Below are 20,323 nucleotides of genomic sequence, written 5' to 3'. Positions count from 1 at the left end.
CGGTTCGGCCCGCCCCTTCACGGACCCATTCTCGGAGATAAACGCCCATGGAGATAGGCGTTTCCATTCGATTATGCCTCTCCACGTCAATTCCCTTTCATTCCCACAGACACTGAAGATGAGAAGTAAACCAACAGGATGGGAACCAAGAAAGAAAAAGCCAGAGATTGAGAGATGTTAAGAATCTTAATGTCTACCTAAGAAAAGCCAAATCTTTAAATTCCTTAGTTTATTCCCCTTACACCACTGACTAATTTTGCTCCATCCTGGCCTTCTTTTTATACTTTTTCAAGGGAAGGTTTTAGATAACAATATTTTTGGCACTGGGAATGCTCAGTTGATGTTTCAATATTTATTATGCCTGCCTATTGCTTTTGTAATAAATGGTGTTCTTACCATTCTACTAGAACAGTCAAGACTAACCATTTATATTGTGCTACCAGTAGATGGGAGGCAGAAAGGCTGAACTGTTTCAATGACATTACCAATAAAAGGAGTGGTGTAACCTAGAACATCTTAGTATTTCTCTGCCTTCAGTAGATGGTGCAGGTTAGACTGGTTCATCAGCAGTTCCTTCTTGGAAGGGGCTTCCCAGTTGATGAGGCTTGTTCACAGGGAGGAGCTCACCTCCTTAATTAATCAGGTCTCCTCAGCTGTTTGCATTTCCACACCCATGTGGGAAGAACCCACAGATAAGGGCCCCATTCTGGGGGGGGGGGGGTCTCCATAAATCTTCCAGGGTCTTCCCGTTTCATTGTTCTCTCTCCCAGATGGTGTTAGCTGATAGGTGCAGGATAGGGTTCTCTGGAGCAGTAAGCTTAAGGGCAGGCTTTATCCGCTCCCACAGGAGGATCTCATTAGGTTTCTGCACGTAATGAGAGGTTCTAGTGACAGCAATCAGTAGGAAGATTACTATTCTAATGGAGGGTGGTTCAGCTGTTAAAGTGGAGGAGTAGTCTAATGATTAGTGCACTGGGCTGAGAACCTGTGGAACTGGGTTTGATTCCCACTGCAGCTCCTTGTGACCCTGGGCAAGTCACTCAACCCTCCATTGTCCAGGTACAATCTTAGATTGTGAGCCCACTAGGGAAAGAGAAAGTACTTACATATAATATAGGTAAACTGCTTTGGTTTTACCCACAGAAAGGCAGTATATTTAATCCATGACCCTGTACCCATGACTGCAAGATGGATTTTTTTCGAGCAAGCCTTCAGCATCCAAGCTGCTGTCTATGGTATCTATGTGGCCAGGTCTCTCTTGTGGTGCAGCCAGCAGTTGTCTGCCTTACCAGAGGTAGCTTGGTTGGTGTCTGTTGGGCTTTCTGACTGATGCCCTTTATAGCCTGGTGTATCTGTTCCCCCTTGGTAATGGCTGTGGCATTGCCTTATAGCTGTGGCTGCAGAATTGGTCAGCAGATGTGGCCTCCATTTATGTTTGAGTAAGCTAGCCTTTCAATGTCAATTGTTTTGGAGAAGACTTTTAAGGAACTTGGCAAAGCTCAGCCATAGTGTCTCCCTGAGAACAGGGTCTGAGCTTGGCTTTGGAGGCCAGGAGTCAGGAACAAGTCCAAGGATTGGGCTCAGTACCAGCAGAATAGGAAGGCTTCTTCTGGTTCAGCAACTTGTGGCCAGAAAGGATTTACATTTTTAGGCCCTCCTCTGTGGCTGCTTCCAAGAGTTCCCAATAAGGACTCAAGGGTCTCTTCCAGGGAGCTTCAGATGTCATATCACCATGCCCTGTTCCACCAGGAGTGGGCTCTTACCTCATTCCAGTGGGTCCTAGAGGTGGTCTGTCAGAGGTAGGCCTTGAAATTTGAGGAGCTGGTTTCAGGCCCCCCTCAAGACACGAGTGATTGAGTCCATATTACAACAGTTGCTCCAGTCCGAGCTGTGGAGACTGTTCCAAGCCAGGACCTAGGGAGAGGCTATTATTTCATCTACTTTGTGCTGCCCAAGAAGTTGGGGGAGGTGTTCATTTTGGCATATTCTGAATTTGAAGGGAGTCAATGCCTCGCGTTGGGTACTACATTTTTGGATGGAGACCTTACGATTGGCGGTCTCAGTGGTTAGGCCAGGGTCAAACACAAGTGCTTCCTAAGCTTCTGTGTTCCCTGATGTAATTTTCATTTTCAGATTCTCCCATTTGGGTTGGCAATGGCCCTGAGAACCTTTTCCAAAGTCATGGTGGTCATAGGAGCTCACCAGCACAATCAAGATATTAGAATTCAGCCATGCTTGGATGATTGGCTGATCCAGGCAGATTCAATGTGGCAACCTCTTAGGTGGTCCATTGGTTGATCCAGGCAGATTCAAGGTGGCAACCTCTCAGGTGGTCCAGTTGCTCAAGCTTCTTGGTTAGGTAGCAAAGTATGTCAAAAGTCAGCTAGTGCCTTGTCAGAAGCAGTATACAGTACCTTGGGGTGCTTTTCAACACCCAGCATAGCATGATGTTATTTTCAATAATTTTTATTAACATTTTACGAATACAAACATGTGAAACAGATCAGTGAAGCAGCAAATACAAACAGCAACTTGTCCAAAATATGGTGGAGGGCCTGAGATCTGATGGCCCCCACCCAACAGCAAAGGATAAACAGTAGATAATCACCAATGAAACCGCGACCCCCCCCCCCCCCCCCCACCCCCACATACACACACCATAGGGTTTCACAGTATTCCTAATTACAGATTCAAATCATTAAGAATGAGACTACAGGCTCTGGGTGAAAGAGATTTAATATAACGTTCTGAAATGGCCCAGAAACGCTTCTTACGTTTAGCTGTTAAGCAGGCATCTCAAATTTCCATTACCAATAAGGTGTGAAATATACTCTTCCAATACCCCAAAATATAGGTAACTGTTCCATCATCCAGTATTTTAAGGTACATTATTTTGCCAATTAGACATGCCTTATAGAGCAAGACCTGTTCAAATTTGGTAAGCGGGTCACAATGAGTCGTTTTACCAAAAATGATACCCAGCGGAGAGGAGAGGATTGCTTTCCCCAGTAAGGTCTCCAAGAAACCTAATATTCTACTCCTATACCATTGTACCAGGGAGCACTGCTAAAACGCATGAGACTGTGTATTTTCAGTGGTACCACATTTAGAACATTGAGCAGAAGCAGCACATCCAGCATAAAAAGCTTGCTTCTGAGAAAAATATGCTCTAGGAAGTATACGAAACTGACATTGCCTTTGAAGTGCATTGTGTATCATTGATGGGATTTGTCGTATCGCTACAGTCAAATCGGCCCCTCATAGATGCACCCCAAGCTGTGTATTCCATTTAGTTATAATGGAATCATAATTCTTCAATGGAGATAGTGTTTTAAACAGTTTATATGGGGCAGAAAGTGTGCATCTGACCAGAGGGGACATAGAAGTTGTCCAAGGTAGCAACAATATCCCGAGAACACTGATTTTTCAATAACCTGTTGATATAGTGTGAGACCTGCAGATAAGCAAACAAATCCACATTTTGCACCCCTGGGGTTTGTTGACGAGAAGCAAATGACCTTAAGTCAAACCTCGAAGTCAAACGATTAGCTACTGTTACCAAACCCAGAGAGGCCCACTGCCGAAATGCTATATGTTCAAGACCTGAAGAGAAATCCAAATTCCCCACAAGAGGTAAAAAGTTCATGTGGGTAGGATCCTGGTGTAATTGGGATAATACAATGTGCATAGATTTCAAAAGAACATGATGTTTTAGTTCTGCTGCCAGTTTATAAACAGGCTTTTGTTACTTATATATCATTTTTAAACCACTTATCTTAAGTATATTCGGACGGGGGGCTCAAATGCGTCCGACATGCATGTTTCGCCTCCCGGCATACAGCCCTCCCTGCCTCCCGGCTGTATCAAGGACCTCCCCCTTATGCCGTTCTAGCGCCAGCTTGACCCATTTATCAAAGGAACAAAAAAATAGGCAGAAGAAAATAATAATGAATTTAGACTGGCGGTATCAAAGCAACATATCATGAAAATGTCTTATAGAGAAACAATGAGAGAGGTCCAGCCTGGACATGGATACGGTGATGTGAAAAGAAGTGTTAAAGAGTAAAGAAAGACAACAATATAAAGAAAAAGAAAAACATAACGTGAAGGACACAAGAAATGTGCATACCACAATTACTAGTGAGGAGTGTAACGAGGGGTGAAAATCAGACGTGACTGTGAGGCTCATTAATAATAGTAAATCGGACCAAGACCGATTTGGTTCATACAGTTTTGGAATGATTTATTTATTTATTTGTTACATTTGTATCCCACATTTTCCCACCTATTTGCAGGCTCAATGTGGCTTACATAGTACCGTAAAGATGTTCGCCAATTCCGGTATGAATACAGTAATGTTATGGTAGAATATGGCTGGACAATGTATTGTCATGTTTACAGAACATCATTTGAAGACTGGACAAGCCACGCTTTGATTTTGTGATGTGGCTTATGGACACCACTGTGTGTTAGGAGTGAGTCATAATTCCGAGTAGTAGGGTGCGGGGGTTATATGCCTTTAATGAAGTTTGTGCTCAATGTGCATTTGAAGAAGCAGCACTATACTGATATTTTTGTGGTTATGAGATTTTAATATATTTTGTAATACATAATAAATGTTTGAAAATTATACATAGTTGTGAGAATGCTGTACATGCATATTCATTAGGGTTATCCAGAAAACTTGGCCTGTTTGTGGCACTCAAGGCCTGCACTGCACTGAAAGGTTGTATAACTTGTAGCCATATTTGTTTTATTTTGGGCTCATAATAAAAGTGTGTTCAGCCTCAAATCATTAAGATGACTTAGACACAGCCAAGGAAGTCTATAGTTAGCAGGCTTATGACCTCCAGAATTAGTCTGGTGCATTGCACAAGAATAGTAACTGTATTCTGGGTAGGAATGGAATCTGCTTCTTTTCTTGAAATATCCAGGTCCACCTCTAACATACCCACAATGCTGGTCAGTTAGAAAACCATTAACCGGCTGGCATCTCTGTGATGTGTCCATTAAGACACAGCTGTGGCAGCTAAAGCCAATTCAGTTTACGGCAGAGGTCAGATACTCAGTTACCAGGGCCGCCGAGAGGGGGGGGGGCAGGGGGGACAAAATTCCCCGGGCCTGGGCCTCCAAGGGGGGTCCGGCGCCACAGTCCCCTCCACCCGTCCCCCCTCCGTCCACCACTGGGCCAGGCCCCCCTGAATTCAAATCATAGCACCTCACCTCGCTCCGTGTGAAAGAAGTGCAGCAGCAGCAGTCTGCAGATCGCCTCCCTTCGGGCTTCCCCTCCCTATGTCCCACCCTCCCGCAAGTTACGTCAGAGGGCGGGACACAGGGAGGGAAGTCCCGAAGGGAGGCGATCTGCAGACTGCTGCTGCTGCGCTTCTTTCACACGGAGCGAGGTCGAGGTGAGGTGCTATGATTTGAGTTCAGGGGGGGTCCGGCCCGGTGATGGATGGAGGAGAGCGGGTGGAGGGGGTGGGGCCTTGCCCCGGGCCCAGCCCAGTCGCTCGGCAGCCCTGTCAGTTACAAGTTCATGTTGTCGATGGACAGAACTATTTTACCTAACCTGATCTAGTACTGTAATTATCAGGGGTTTATCAGCTTTGGTTGGAACAGATGAATTCAGCTGTTTCATCTGTTCCAACCAAAGCTGATAAACCCCTGATGCAGGCCGGTGTGGCCGAAACACGATTTGTGTCGGGCTTTTATTGATTTTAATAAAGACATTGTTTGGGAAGACATTACGTGACGTGAGAGAGGACTCTTTTTTGGATCCACTGTGTGTACCTGGTGTTCTTCATTTCTCCTGTAGAGAGATCACCTTCTGTGGTTGTTTCGCTAGTACTGTAATTAAAATGAAGAGTTGCAGTTTTTATCTGAGGTATTCACTCAGCTTTTCTGCTTTAAAGGATGGAAGGTTCCACAGCAGAAACAAATACATCTACTGCAATAAAACAAGACAAAGTAGTGGCTAAGGCGGAATGGATAATGAAATGGGAGCAAAAGAATATTTGTTTTCATCAACAGCATGTACACAGGTAAGAGCTTATTATCAGATGCTGGGCCAAGTTATTTTTTCACTTGCTTTCATCTCACAATGTGCACATCACATTACTTTCAAGTTCTTTGATGTCATTGTATACCAGCTATGCTTATATACTCTATAAGCTAAATTTATTCAAATTTGCCTCTGGAGGGCAAATAAAACCAAAATCCCAAATAACAGATGCCATAAAAGTAAATATTTTGGAACTTGTTTGAAGGGAGTGAGAGAGAGATTTACCAAAGCCCAACAGTATCTTAGGAAATTACACCCTGGGTTCTCGCTCATCATGGTAAGTGCGAGGCAGAACTTGGAGTGACCTGTGATAAAAGAGACTGGTCTAAAATGGACGGAGCCTTGGCCAAGTGTTCTGTTACAATTAATATGCAAGCGAACAGTGTAAAAGTCTTCTGTAGATGGTACTTGACTCCAGATAGGCTGCACAAATGCTTCTTTAATGTTTTGCCTTATTGTTGTAGGAAATGTGGGGAAGGGGGACTATGGGGCATATTTGGTGAGATTGTGCTAAAGCACAGGCATAAGGGGCTCCCAGATGTGAGATTATATAATTGGGCCTGCTTACTTAGACATTTTAGAGACTGACCAGCTTATTTTCGAAAGAGATCGCCGCCCATCTTCCGACACAAATCGGGAGATGGGCGTCGATCTCCTGAATCCGGCCAAATTGGCATAATCGAAAGCCGATTTTGGCCGACTTCAACTGCGTTGTGTTGCGGGGCTGGCGAAAGTTCAAAGGGGGCATGTCAGCATGGTAGCGAAGGTAGGATGGGGGCGTGCGTTGAGATGGCCGGCTTCGCCAGAGAATGGAAAAAAGAAAGCCAGCTGTCACGAGAATTTGGTCCGCTTTATTTGGACCCTTTTTTTTCAGGTCCAAGTCCCTAAAAAGGGCCCCAACTGACCAGATGACCTCCCCTGACTCCCTCAGTGGTCACTATCCCCCTCCCACCCTCAAAACAGCAACTTAAAAAATTATTTTGCCAGCCTGTATGCCAGCCTCAAATATCATACCCAGCTCCCTGACAGCAATATGCAGGTCCCTGGAGCAGTTTGTAGTGGGTGCAGTGCACTTCAGGCAGGAGGACCCAGGCCCTTCCCCCCCTACCTGTTCCACTTATGGTGGTAAATGGGAGCCCTCCAAACCCCCCCAAAACCCACTGTACTCATATGTAGGTGCCCCCCTTCAGCCCTTAGGACTATGGTAATGCTGTAGAGTTGTGGTCAGTGGGTTTTGGGGGGGATTTGGGGGGGCTCAGCATCCAAGGGAAGGGTGCTATGCACCTGGAAGCTAATTGTTTTATTTTTTAAATGTTTTAAAAGTGCCCTCTAGGGTGCCCGGTTGGTGTCCTGGCCAGTGCACTAGAAATGCTGGCTCCTCTCACGCCCAAATACCTTACATTTCGCCGGGTTTGAGATGGCCAACTCCGGTTTCCATTATGGCTGAAAATCAGAGTTGGCCATCTCATCTAACCCCAGCGAGCGATTTGGCCAGCGCCAAGCGTATTTTGAAAATACACTTCGCTCCGTCCCTTTGCGTAGCTGGCCCCGAAGTTGGCCGCCCATCGATTTGGCCAGCGCCGTTGGATTATGCCCCTCTGAGTCATCCAATTAGATGATTTATTTATTTATTTATGTATTAGGATTTATTTACCGCCTTTTTGAAGGAATTCACTCAAGGTGGTGTACGGTAAGAATAGATCAAACATGAGCAGGAGGCAATTAGAGTAGTAATTACACCCCCTCTTGCCTTAGAAAGGGAATTCTTCTCTCCTTTATGTTTATATTATCTTCTGCAAGGTCCAGTGGACAGAAGTTCTCATTATGTTAAGATTAGTACTCTCATTCAGTGTTCTGCTCCCATATTCATGAAGGCAGGATATATTGTGATTGTATTTAATTGCATTGTTTGTGTAATAGATAACACTGTGTATTAGGACTGCTTTTTCTATAGTTTGCAGTTCTGAGATGGATTCCTTGTGAGCTTTTCCTATTGGCTGTTAGCTCTGAGCTAGGGCCAGCCCTCCTCCCTCTCTGCCCTCCTGTGGGCTGTGTGAGAGAGCTCAGTCGTCATAGTTTGTCTTTGTGATTAGCAGCTGTTCTAAGGGCTGATCCCTCCTTAATGATTTTTCACCAGTTCTTGTCATTCAGTGGCGTAGCCAGACAGCCAATTTTGGGTGGGCCTGAGCCTAAAGTGGGTGGGCACAAAATTATCACTGCTCCGCCATACCTCCACCTCAAAATATAAATATTTTAGCTAATGAGGATCCTCAAGCTTTGTTAGCTGAAGACTTTCTCCAAAGGCAATTAATACCAATCGGTCCAGCACTTTTCTCCCTTCCCCGCCTCCAGTCTACGGTCTGGCACCTCTCCCTAGCTCCACCCCATTGACAATTAATACCTTTAATTACATTTAGATATTAGATATGTATCATGTCAAAGAATTTTAGATATTAGGTATGTATCATATGTCAAAGAATAAAGTGGTTGCTCAAAGCATCAATCAAAGCGACAATCGCTCAACTGCAAAACAGTATGCACAAATTTGTGCAAAAACACACTCAGAACCTTACTGTACCATAAATATTACACTGGGCAGACCCTATTACACCAATATACCGATACAGAAAATGCAGACCGTCAACAATATGAAACAAGGGATCATATCACAATTCTCATGTAGAGCCACAAAACACCTTTTTAGGGTGGATAGTGTTCACAATGAGCTCCTTTTATTAACGACCATATATAGATCCTTCAAGAGGTAGTGTGTCATGATTTAGGCTCTACACCTTTTTAGGGTGGATAGTGTTCACAATGAGCTCCTTTTATTAACGACCATATATAGATCCTTCAAGAGGTAGTGTGTCATGATTTAGGCTCTACACCCTTTCTGATGTTTTGGTGCCACCTCAGTAAGGCCAATACACAAATTCTCCACTGCAAAACACTATACACAAACTTGTGCAAAAACACACTTATAACCTTACCAAACCATAACAGCACTAATTCCAAGGACAGGACGAGCTACAACCTTATGCGTGGAAAGGCAGCACTATAATTACACCGGGCTCTAAAACACCAGTACACAACCTAGTGAAACAAAAAAAACAAAACAAAAAAGGCTGCAAATACGACAAGCTAGCAGAATACTGCACCTTGATCACACATGAAAAACACATGACACAACAGATATGAAGGCAAATGTCTGAACTGGAAAGTTACCGCAAGAAGTCAGACTCAGCATGCAGCAATACTAGAAAAACTGAAACTTACATGCAAAATATCACAGATGCACATTTCCAAAAGCTGACATATTCCAATTAATAAATTCTGAATTAAAAAATGTTTTCTACCTTTGTTGTCTGATCATTTAGTTTTTCTATTCACTTTGGTCCCAGTGTCTTCTGTTTTATGCAGTGTCTTCTTTCTATTTGATATTTTTTCACTCACCATGTCCACCATCCTCCTGTGTCCTTATGTTTTCTCCCCCTGCCCTCCCCTCCCCTCTCCTCATCCATGTCCAGCAATTTCCTTTCTCCCCTCCATCCATCCATCCATGTCCTGATGTCCAGCAATTTCCTCTGTCCCCTTCCCTCCAGCAATGTTCTCTCCCCCCCCCCGCCCTCCTCTCCATGTCCAGCGAGTCTCCCTGCCCTCCCTCAGCTCCCCAAAAGCCCTCCGAGTCCTCTCCGGTCCTCCTTCCCTCCCACCCATGGCCAGTGAGTCTCCCTGCCCTCCCTCAGTTCCCCAAAAGCCCTCCGAGTCCTCTCCGTTCCCCCCTCCCCTCCCACCCATGGCCAGCGAGTCTCCCTGCCCTCCCTCAGCTCCCCAAAAGCCCTCCGAGTCCTCTCCGTTCCCCCCTCTCCTCCCACCCATGGCCAGCGAGTCTCCCTGCCCTCCCTCAGCTCCCCAAAAGCCCTCCGAATCCTCTCCGTCCCCCCGCCTCCCGCGCACATGAACCTGGCCTTTTTCTTTCAGTAGCAGCGAGCAACGTGAAGGCACTGCAATGCTCGCCAGCTTCAAGTTCTCCCTTTCCGCTTCACACAGTGTTTGTCCCGCCTTCGCGGAAACAGGAAATACGTCATCGTAAAGGCGGGACGGACACTGCGTGAAGAGGAAAGGGAGAACTTGAAGCAGTGTCTTCACGTCGCTCGCTGCTACTGAAACAAAAAGGACAGGTTAAAAACATTTGCGTGGGTGGAGGGGGGGCGGATGGAACTGAGGGGGGGAACGAAGGAGGAGCAGAGGAGGGCTGACGGCCGGGCAAGGGAGGGAAGGAGGAATGCCACGCGGGGCCTCTTACTGCGACTTGGGGTGCACCATTCCTGGGTGGGCCTTGGGCTTAAGTGGGTGGGCCTAGGCCCACCCAGGCCCACCCGTGCCTACGCCCCTGCTGTCATTCCCCATTTATTTTCTCTGAGTTCTCCCCCTTATTTTCCTTGAGTGTTATAGCTTTTCCTCTCAGCTGGGCTGAGGTTCTGGCCACCTCCTTGCCTCTAAGGTGGTTGGATACAGACTCTATAGCAGGAGGCCACAATTCTTTTACAAGCAACTAAATTGTAAGTTGGATTTTCTTGTTAAATTCTGAATACTACAATAAAGAAGATTTGTTAAGAATTGAGAGTCTACTGGTGAAGCTTCTGTTTGGGGATGGTTTATGCTGGCTGTTTAAGCTATACTTTGCGTAGAACAGTACATTCAACCTTTGAGTAATGCCTGGTGTCAGTTGTTATCTGCATGGTATTTTAACCCAGCCTATACAGATCTTCTCCCTATAGGGGGTAACTTGGATTTTATTCCAGGTATGACAGATGAGCTCTTTAGATGCTTACTGGACAAGGGGCTTAATATTATTGCACAGGAGTATGGGGGAGTGATGCCCTTCCGGGCCCTTTCGCAGCATCTCGCAGTACGGATCACAAACACCTTTGGGTATATGCAATTAACCCATTATGTTTCTTTTTTGAATAGAGGATCCTTCTCCATGGGGGTGTATGATAAATTTTTCGAAGAAGAAGAACCCAGTAGGATGTCAGTGTTGCATTTATACACGTCCTTATAGGTATATTGACTTCCAGAACACACAATGTATTAACTAATAAATGGAATCAGGAACTTGGCACGAGACTGATGTCTGCCGATATTAGTCATGCACTAAAATTCCTCCCTAGGATGGTTTTGTGGGTGACTTGGTGAGAATGCACCTTTTGAATTCTTACTAGAGCCTATTTTTCTCAGGTTCAAGTGTCTTATTCTGGGTGTGTTGTGTCAGCAACATTCTTAAAGTGTGGTAATTCTGAGGGCTCTCTTTTCCATGCTCTGTTGGTATGTCCACAGGTTCACCAATTTTGGTCCAAGGTGTTGCCATATTTGAGCAGACTTTTAGATAAATCAATCCCACTTTCCCCCCTTGGTATCTTTTATTTAGGAAAACATCTAATTGTGGGATCTTTGGCTTGGGGAGGTGTTTTTTATTTCATAAAGCATGTGTGGCGAGGCATAAATGTTTAATGCTGCAAGACTAGCCACCAAGTTATTGGCATTGGAGAAATCTATTTCATTCTTTTGATGCTACTGGAAGCCACAGATGTTAGTACAACCGTGAAATGAATGACGAGATTCCTTACCATTTAGGACCTATATCTTCAGAAACTTTCACATTGAGCACAAAGCATGGTTTTGAATGACAAGCCCCATTTTCAGTCACACTTGAGCTTTATTCGTGGGGAAAGGTTTGGGAGTTGAGTTCTGGTTGGCTGTTAGTGGGGGTCATAGGAACACAGACTTCCTATTAAATTTTGTTTATATCAGGAGGAGGGGCGTTAATGGGGAACAGATGTACAAGTCCAATGTTTATAATTGATCATTGTATGGATTTGTCTGCTCTTTTGTATTTCAATAAAGTAGATTTGTACTAATTAAAGCCCAGGCATATTGGAGGGTAGTATATTATAAGCTGAAACCTGAATGGGATGGAGGATCCTTTCCCTCTTTGGAAGACTGATGCTAGAATTGACTAGCTTTGCTTCACCATTGCTTTAATGTGGTGAAAGTAGTTTTGGCTAGGGCTTGGAAAATTGATGGAGTGCCCTCACACCAGGAATGGAGGAATAAACTTGAGTTTTTATATGATATTATCCAACTACCGCCCTGTTGCAACAATCCCTCGACTAGTCAAGTCTGTTGAAAGCTTGGTCAACTATCAGCTCACTGATTATTTGGATACATATTCTATACTCCATGCCTCCTAATCTGGGTTCCGGTCTCACCACAGTACCGAGACAGTACTGGTCGCTCTCCTTTCCAACTTTAGGAAGGAAATTTCAATTGGGAGAAACATCTTACGTCTACAATTTGATTTGTCCAGCGCATTCGACATGGTGGACCACGACCTCCTTCTTACTTTACTATCTGAATTCAGCATTTGAGGTTATGTCTTAGAGTGGTTCAGAGAATTTCTCTCTTGTCGATCCTATCAGGTCACAGTCCATTCCTCTACCTCGCCACCTTGGAGACCCCACTGTGCAGTCCCTCAGAGCTCCCCCCTGTCACCAACCCTATTTAATATTATGATGTCTCCACTTGCTACGGCCCTATCCAACCATGGCCTGAACCCGTACATATATGCAGATGACGTAACTATCCACATTCCCTTCCGATCTTTCTTAACTGAAATCTCAGACACAATACGAACTAGTTTTGCCATCCTGACCAGCTGGGCGAACGCTTTCAAATTCAAGCTTAATAAGGAAAAAACCCAATGCATCATTCTCTCCTCCCCGTTCAATAAATCCCTCCCAGGCTCGATTACTGCGCCGGACTATGCCATCACCATTACAGATAATTTGAAGCTACTTGGTGTCATTCTGGATTCCCACCTGTTCCTCAACCTTCAAGTCTCATCTATCACAAAGAGAATGTTCCTCTCCATGCGGTCACTGAAACATATCAAGCAGTTCCTTCCGTTTGACCTATTCTGGACTCTAATCCACTCTCTAGTATTGAGCCATTTTGACTACTGCAATGGGATTTACACTGGATGCAAAGAACACACCCTATGGAAACTCCAGATGGCGCAAAACACGGCGGCCAGATTGCTCTTTAGAAAATCCCGGTTTGAGTCAGCTAGACCCTTAAGAGAGAAGCTCCACTGGCTCCCAATAAAAGAGCGTATTGAATTCAAAATTTGTGCTCTAACTCACAAGATCGTCTACGGGGTTGCTCCAGTTTATATGTTCAGTCTGATTGACCTCCCCCCCAGAAATTCCAGAAAACCGTCACGTACTTATCTTAATCTCCACTATCTTAACTGCAAGAACCTAAGATACAAATTGCTCTTCGCCTCCTCTTTTTGCTTCATGAGTCCCTGTTACTGGAATGCTCTGCCTTCAACGTTAAAAGAGATGGCTGACCACGTTCTGTTCAAGAAACTCCTCAAGACTTATCTGTGTGAAAAAACTTACTCCTCTGCTTCTTAATTCCCTGCTGTCCCTCATTTGTCCTCCCTGTTGTCTCCCCCCCCAAGATGTTCCTTACTCTCTATTCCGCCATTGTATTAATATGTTGTTCCTTCCATACATGTTGTTAGCCGCATAGAGCCTGCTATGTTGGGAATATGTGGGATACAAATGTTCTAAATAAATATGACAGACCACTAGCTTAGTAGAGGAAAACATTACACAAGTGAAATAAAGTATGGGGTCCCCTGACAGTACTGCAAACTTAACAGTGCTTCCTGTGTTAGTTTACAGGACTAATATATTATTGAAGATTTGTGCAGGCATATTGTGTGACCAGGGTTCTGGGAGTTTGGGGGTGGGACGACTGTAGGGTAGATGGGGTGTAAGAAATCCTGAGCTTTGGTGAATTGAGCCCATTACATAAAGATAAATGGACAGCTTGTCGACTATTCAGAGCATTTCCTTCAGATTTTTTCTGTACCGTTTCATAAAGTTGTTGGATCATATAAATGTTCTTACATGTAACCTATTGTTTGTATTATGCTGGCATTTATTATATTTCTGTTACATGAATGTTTTACTGTGCTGTTCTAATATTTATATTTCTGATACTGTATCATATCATTGCTATGACTAGGATTTAATTTGCCTGTCCCCAGATTTACCTCATTGATTATATTTTATGTTTACATTTTAGTAATTTTATTGTTTGTGTCAAGGGTTCTCGCTTCTACCAGAGGCAGCAGAGGGTCCAGAAATTCCAGCCAGCTCCCCAGTCAAAGCAGGGGAATGAGCTTTTGACTGGCTCCACTAAAGCATAGCCACAATAACCATAGCTGTCCCAGATGACCTTCCAGAAGGAGGGAGGTTGAATTTTTTTCTAAACAAGGTGGCCGCTTGTAACCTCAGGCTGGTGGGTTCTTAAAATAGTCCAGACAGGTTAGACACTGCAATTGGAACACACTCTTCCAAACTGCCCACTGAGAGGGTCAAAGTTAAGCTCTCAGCACTGGGAATTGTTTACAAAGGAACTCTTGTCTCTTTTACAGACAAATGTGGTCAAACCCGTTCCACCAGAGGGAAAAGGGAAGAGATCTTATTCCAAGAACTTCTAGGTCCCCCCAAAAATGGGAGGCTTTTGTCTTGTCCTAGACCTAAGCGCCCTGAAGAAATATCTGGCAAAACAAAAGTTTCATGATGGTTTCCCTGGGCATCCTACTCCTTAGATTCAAGAACAAGATTGGTTATTCTATCTGGAATTGAAGGACAGTTATAACCACATACAGATACATCCCAGTCACAGAAAGTATCTTGAGATTCCAAGTAGGAAAACAGTACTACCAGTAGTGTGTACTGTCCTTTGGCCTCGTGTTAGCACCCGGGGACTCTACAAAATGTCTAGCAGTAGTCGCAGAGTTCCTACACTGACTAGAGGTACAAGTGTTTTCCTACCTGGACAGTTGGTTGGTCAAGAGCATTTCTTAGCAAACCACAAAAGAATCAATACACAGAAGCATTCCGGATTGAATGCAAAGAGAAACCACAATTTGAAGTGTCTGTATACAAATGCTAGAAGCTTAAAAAATAAGATGGGAGATTTAGAATATATGACACTAAATGAAGAGGTAAATGTTGTAATAATATTTGTGTTTGATTTTATTATGTATATGTTTTGAAACCACGTAGGTTTTAAGCAGGGTATACATTTTTAAAATAAACACATAAAATAAATAGGTATCTCAGAGACCTGGTGGAAGGAGGACAACCAATGAGAGAAGGGTACCAATTATATTGCAATGATAGGGTGAATCAAGTTGAGAGGAGGCTGCGCTATATGTTAAAGAAGGAATTGAGTGAAACAAAATTAAAATTCTGCAGGAAACAAAAAGCAATGTGGAATCCTTATGGATAGAAATTCCATGTATGAAGGGCAAGAGTATACTGGTAGAGCTATACTACCATCTGCCTGGCCAGAACAAACAGACAGATGAAGAAATATTAACAAATTAGGAAAGCAAGCAAATTGAGCAACAGTATAGTAATGGGTGTTTTCAGTTACCCCAGTATTGATTGGATAAATGTCACATCAGGGAGTGCTAGGGAGATACATTTTTTAGACATAATAAATGACTGCTGCTTGCAGCAATTGCTTCAGGAGCTGACGAGGGAGATCTATTTTAGATCTAGTTCTTAGTGGAATGAAAGACTTAGTACAAGAATTTGACTTAATAACTGGAGTGAAGTCTAAGGAAATCTGCTATAGAAGCATTACATTTTTGAAAGGGCAACAATGATAAAATGAGGGAAATGGTTTAAAAAAAAGCTAAAAGGATCAACTGCAAAAGTTAGGACTTCAAATCAGCCATGGATGTTATTTAAAAATACCATCATGGAAGCCCAGACCAAGTGTATTCCATATATTAATAAAGATGGAAAGAAGAGAAAATGATATGGTAGCGCTATATAAATGCTATTAGTAGTAGTAGTAGTAATATATCTGTGAGGGAATCCGTGGGACTGTTAGATCATCAAGGAGTAAAAGGGGCACTCAGGGAGGACAAGGCCATAGCAGAGAGACTGAATGAATTATTTGCTTCAGTCTTTACTGAAGAAGATGTAAGAGATCTACCCGTACCAGAAATGGTTTTCAGAGGTGACGATGGGGTAGAGCTGAAAGAAATCTCGGTGAACCTGGAAGACGTACTAAGCAAAATGGACAAATTAAAAAGTAGTAAATCACCTGGATCAGATGGTATACACCCAAGAGTACTGAAGAAACTCAACATGAAATTTTTTATCTGCTGTAAGTGATCTGTAAAATCATCTGTAGTACCTTAAGATTGGAAAGTAGCCAATTTAACACCAATTTTTAAAAAGGGCATCAGGGATGGTTGGGAAATTACAGACTGGTAAACCTGATATCAGTGCCAGGGAAATTAGTGAAAACTATTATAAAGAATAAAATTACTGAACACATAGACAAACATTGTTTAATGGGACAGAGTCAACATGGATTTAGCCAAGGGATGTCTTGCCTCACCAATTTGCTTTGCTTCATTTCTTTTAAGTCATGAATAAACATGTGGATAAAGGTGAGCTGGTTGGTGTAGTGTATCTAGATTTTCAGAAAGCTGTCGACAAAGTCCTTCATGAGAGACTCCTGAAGTAATTAAAAAGACATGGGATAGGAGGCAATGTCCTTCTGTGGATTAAAAACTTGTTATTGGACAGAAAACAGAGGGTAGGGTTAAATGGCCATTTTTCTCAATGGAGGAGGGTAAACAGTGGAGAGGCGCAGGGATCTATACTGGGACCAGTATGTAACATATTTATAAATGATCTTGAAAATGGAACAGTGAGTGAGGTGATTAAATTTACAGATGACACAAAACTATTCAAAGTTGTCAAAATGCGTACGGATTGTGAAAAATTGCAGGAAGAACTTAGAAATCTGGAAGACTGGGTATCCAAATGGCAGATGAAATTTAATGTGGACAAATGTAAAGTGATGCACATTGGTCAGAATAATCCAAATTATAGTTATCTGATGCTAGGGTCCACCTTAGGAATCACCTCTCAAGAAAAAGATCTAGGTGTCATTGTAGACAGTATTCTGAAATCTTCTGCACAGTGTGTGTCAGCAACAAAAAAAAGCAAACAGGGTGCTAGGAATTATTAGGAAAGGGATGCAAAATAAGATCAAGAATATTATAATGTCTCTGTATCGCTCCAGTATGTGACCTCACCTTGAGTATTGTGTTCAATTTTGGTTGCCATATCTCAAAAAAGATATAGCGTACATAAGTATTGCCATACTGGTCCATCAAGCCCAGCATCCTGTTTCCAACAGTGGCCAATCCAGGTTACAAGTACCTGGCAAGATCCCAAAACAGTACAGTACAATTTATGCTGCTTATTTAATTGTATTTATTTCATTTGTATCCCACATTTCCCCACCTGTTGGTAGGTTCAATGTGGCTTACATATTACAAAGAGATGGTTACAGTGTTTCGTTTAAGTTGAAATAAAGCACTTAATATAAGTGATCAAAACTGGCGTGGAATATGTTTATAATAGTCTAGGAGAGTGATTTGTATAGGGGTAGGGGTTAGTATTCCATTTCTGAGGTTATTTCAATAATATTTAGTTTGTTTTGAGGTTAGGTAGACATAACCTTATTTATCCTATAAATAAGCAGTGAATTTTCCTTAAGTCCATTTTAATAATGGCTTATGGACTTTTTTTTTAGGAAGCAATCCAAACCTTTTTTTAAACCCTGCTAAGCTAACAGCTTTTACTACATTCTCTGGCAAAGAATTCCAGAGTTTAATTTTGCAATGGGTAGTGACCTCCTCACCTTCTCTTCTAAGGCACTAACATTTATGTGCCAGATATGTGCATAAATGTGCGTATATACCTAGTTACACTAGTATTCCCTCTGGGCACCTAACCATAGATGCACAGCCATAGAATTACTTTCTATGACAGTACAGCTATACCTAGGCACCAAAAAGATATCTAATTGGAGTGCAACCAGGTATATGCATGTACAATCATTTAGGAGCAAACACTTACACCAACCATACAGTCAGATACTGAGTGCCAATTCCCAGTTGAGAAACTGTAATACTGACTGAGTGGATATTTATTTTATTTATTTATTTATTTATTTATTTATTGCATTTGTATCCCACCTTACCCCACATCTTTGCAGGCTGAAAGTGGCTTACAATACATCATGAGTAGTGGAAGAATGTTAGTAAATAAACATTTAGTATTACAAAGTCTTGGTCATCATGATGATAATTAAACAAAGTTATAGTATACAAGCAGATAATTGAGAAACAGTTCTAAACATATATAGGCGAGTTGTGGCCAGGCTTGGTTGCCTGAACTTAAAGAAAATCAGGCCTCCGTTAAAGAGACATTATTCCTTTATCCTTTTATTGTGGATTGGTTGAAATGCTGGAGAACTGTAAGGCACAGGAGTGGGAGAGAGAAATATGCTTGCATTTGAAACCTTTTTGAAGGGGACTTGTGTTTTCCCCTCCTCCCCTTTTCTTTGTTTGCTCTGCTGAGGAGAGTAGTTTAGGTATGTGGTTACTGTGTGCTGTGTTTGAAGACAGTTTGGAGAAGTTGGCAGTTCAGATATTAGCTGCTCTGCAAAGTCTCCTTAGAGATTTAGAGTGGGCATTTATACAAATGTTAAAGGGCCTAGAGAGACTGGGCTATATTACCTGGTCGTATTCCAGATGGAGAAAAGGCTAAACCAAGAAGCCTGAAACACTTCAACCTCCTTTCTTCTGGAATAAACCACTGGAGAATTTTGTCCTGCAGAATGTTTGTATCTAAATTTGCTGACATATCTCATGGTCAATTCTATATGTGTAAAGCACTGTTTTAAGTGCAGAATTCCTTTTAAAGATTAGCCTCTAAGAGGAGAAGTCATCAAGCAGCATTAGGGCCGTAACGCACCTTAACGCATGTTAAGAGAATTAGCACACGCTAACTAGAGAATTTTATATATGGTGACTAATTAGAACAGTTTCAAAGAAGAGAGACCAAAATGATAAAGGGGATGGAACTCCTCCCATATGAGAAAAGGCTCCATAGGCGGTCAGTGGCTCAGCTCTTTGGGGTGACTAAAGTGAGTGGGACCAGGGCAGGTTCCGAGTCCATAATTGTCTGACAACATACAGAAAGAAAGATCAGCAAAGTAGTTGCAAGGACTTTAAAATTTAGATATTAAATATGTATCAAATGCCTAAGAATAAAGTGGCAATAAAATTAATTAAACAAATATATATATGTGTGTGTGTGTATATATATATAGATGTGTGTGTGTGTATATATTTATATATCTTAGGCAATTGAATTAAAGCAGATTGAATTAAATCTGAATTGAATTAAAGTAGATCATAAGTTTGCTTCTCTACTCTCTTACACATCTCGCTTGCTCTCAGCCATCAGTTCTGGTCTGAAGTTAGGACAAACTAAAATTATATTACATTTTTTAATGTCATCATAGTAAGGCCAACATACAATCCCGCCAGTGCAAGACACTATATAGATTTGCACGAATATTTGTAGAAATATGCTAGCCCTTGCTCTCAGTAAAATACAGGCCAGTGGCTCAGGCTAAGAGCTAGGCCTCTTAAAAGCAAAAATCATCTCTGATACAAAATAAATTTCACTGCAGCTCACGCTGAAGTGAGTTCCCAGAGAGCTGGCAAGGGAGGGGGGCATTTGCTCTTGTAAACAATCCTGGGACTGTCACCTGTGAGAAGTCATGAGCTAAGATGTTTTGATTAAAATGAAAGATAGTAGTGGGTCAGATGCAAGTAGGATGAGAACATCCAAAGGGGAGGGGGGAGCTGAGGAGAGCAAAATCACCTGTGAAGTCATCTCACAAGTTGCGCTCTGAGCACATCTTGTTTATAGTTAGAGCTTGAGAATATGTGAAGTCATTTCTTATCAACTGATAAGGGTCAAGAGCTCTGGTGAGAAAGCTGGGGTCCATTGGAATCAATAGTGCCAAAATGGTATAAAAGGGGGAGTCTGAAGGGTATTAGATCAGAAGACTTCAGAAGACTCCAGAGGTATGTAGTCATGTCGTGAAGTGCTGTTCCATCATGTAAATGCCTGATCTGCATGTACGATCGTTGGGTAAGATACTGATGCTAATAAACTATATTACTATATCTACTGACTACTGGGTTTCTCTCTAATTGGGGAGCCTGCTGCTGCTCTATGTAAAACTGTCATGAGCAGACACAAGGTTGGGGTAATTAACTATTTG

General features: G+C 42.6%; 1 protein-coding gene across 3 annotated transcripts in view; it reads left to right on the top strand.

The window, feature by feature from the left end:
- LOC115460296 (thiopurine S-methyltransferase-like) overlaps positions 1–20,323 on the top strand; it is a 98,051-nt gene that overhangs the window by 33,162 nt on the left and 44,566 nt on the right. For all 3 annotated transcript variants that reach the window (XM_030190092.1, XM_030190091.1, XM_030190090.1), the window contains exon 2: positions 5,913–6,041. In XM_030190092.1, the coding sequence (XP_030045952.1) occupies positions 5,914–6,041 (128 nt within the window). In that variant the 5' untranslated portion in view covers position 5,913. The remainder of the gene's footprint in view (positions 1–5,912; positions 6,042–20,323) is intronic.

The sequence above is a fragment of the Microcaecilia unicolor genome, chromosome 1, assembly GCF_901765095.1.
Source record: "Microcaecilia unicolor chromosome 1, aMicUni1.1, whole genome shotgun sequence".
Classification (NCBI taxonomy): domain Eukaryota; kingdom Metazoa; phylum Chordata; class Amphibia; order Gymnophiona; family Siphonopidae; genus Microcaecilia; species Microcaecilia unicolor.
Note: the sequence above shows the minus strand (reverse complement) of the source record. Positions and strands in the feature narration are given on the sequence as shown.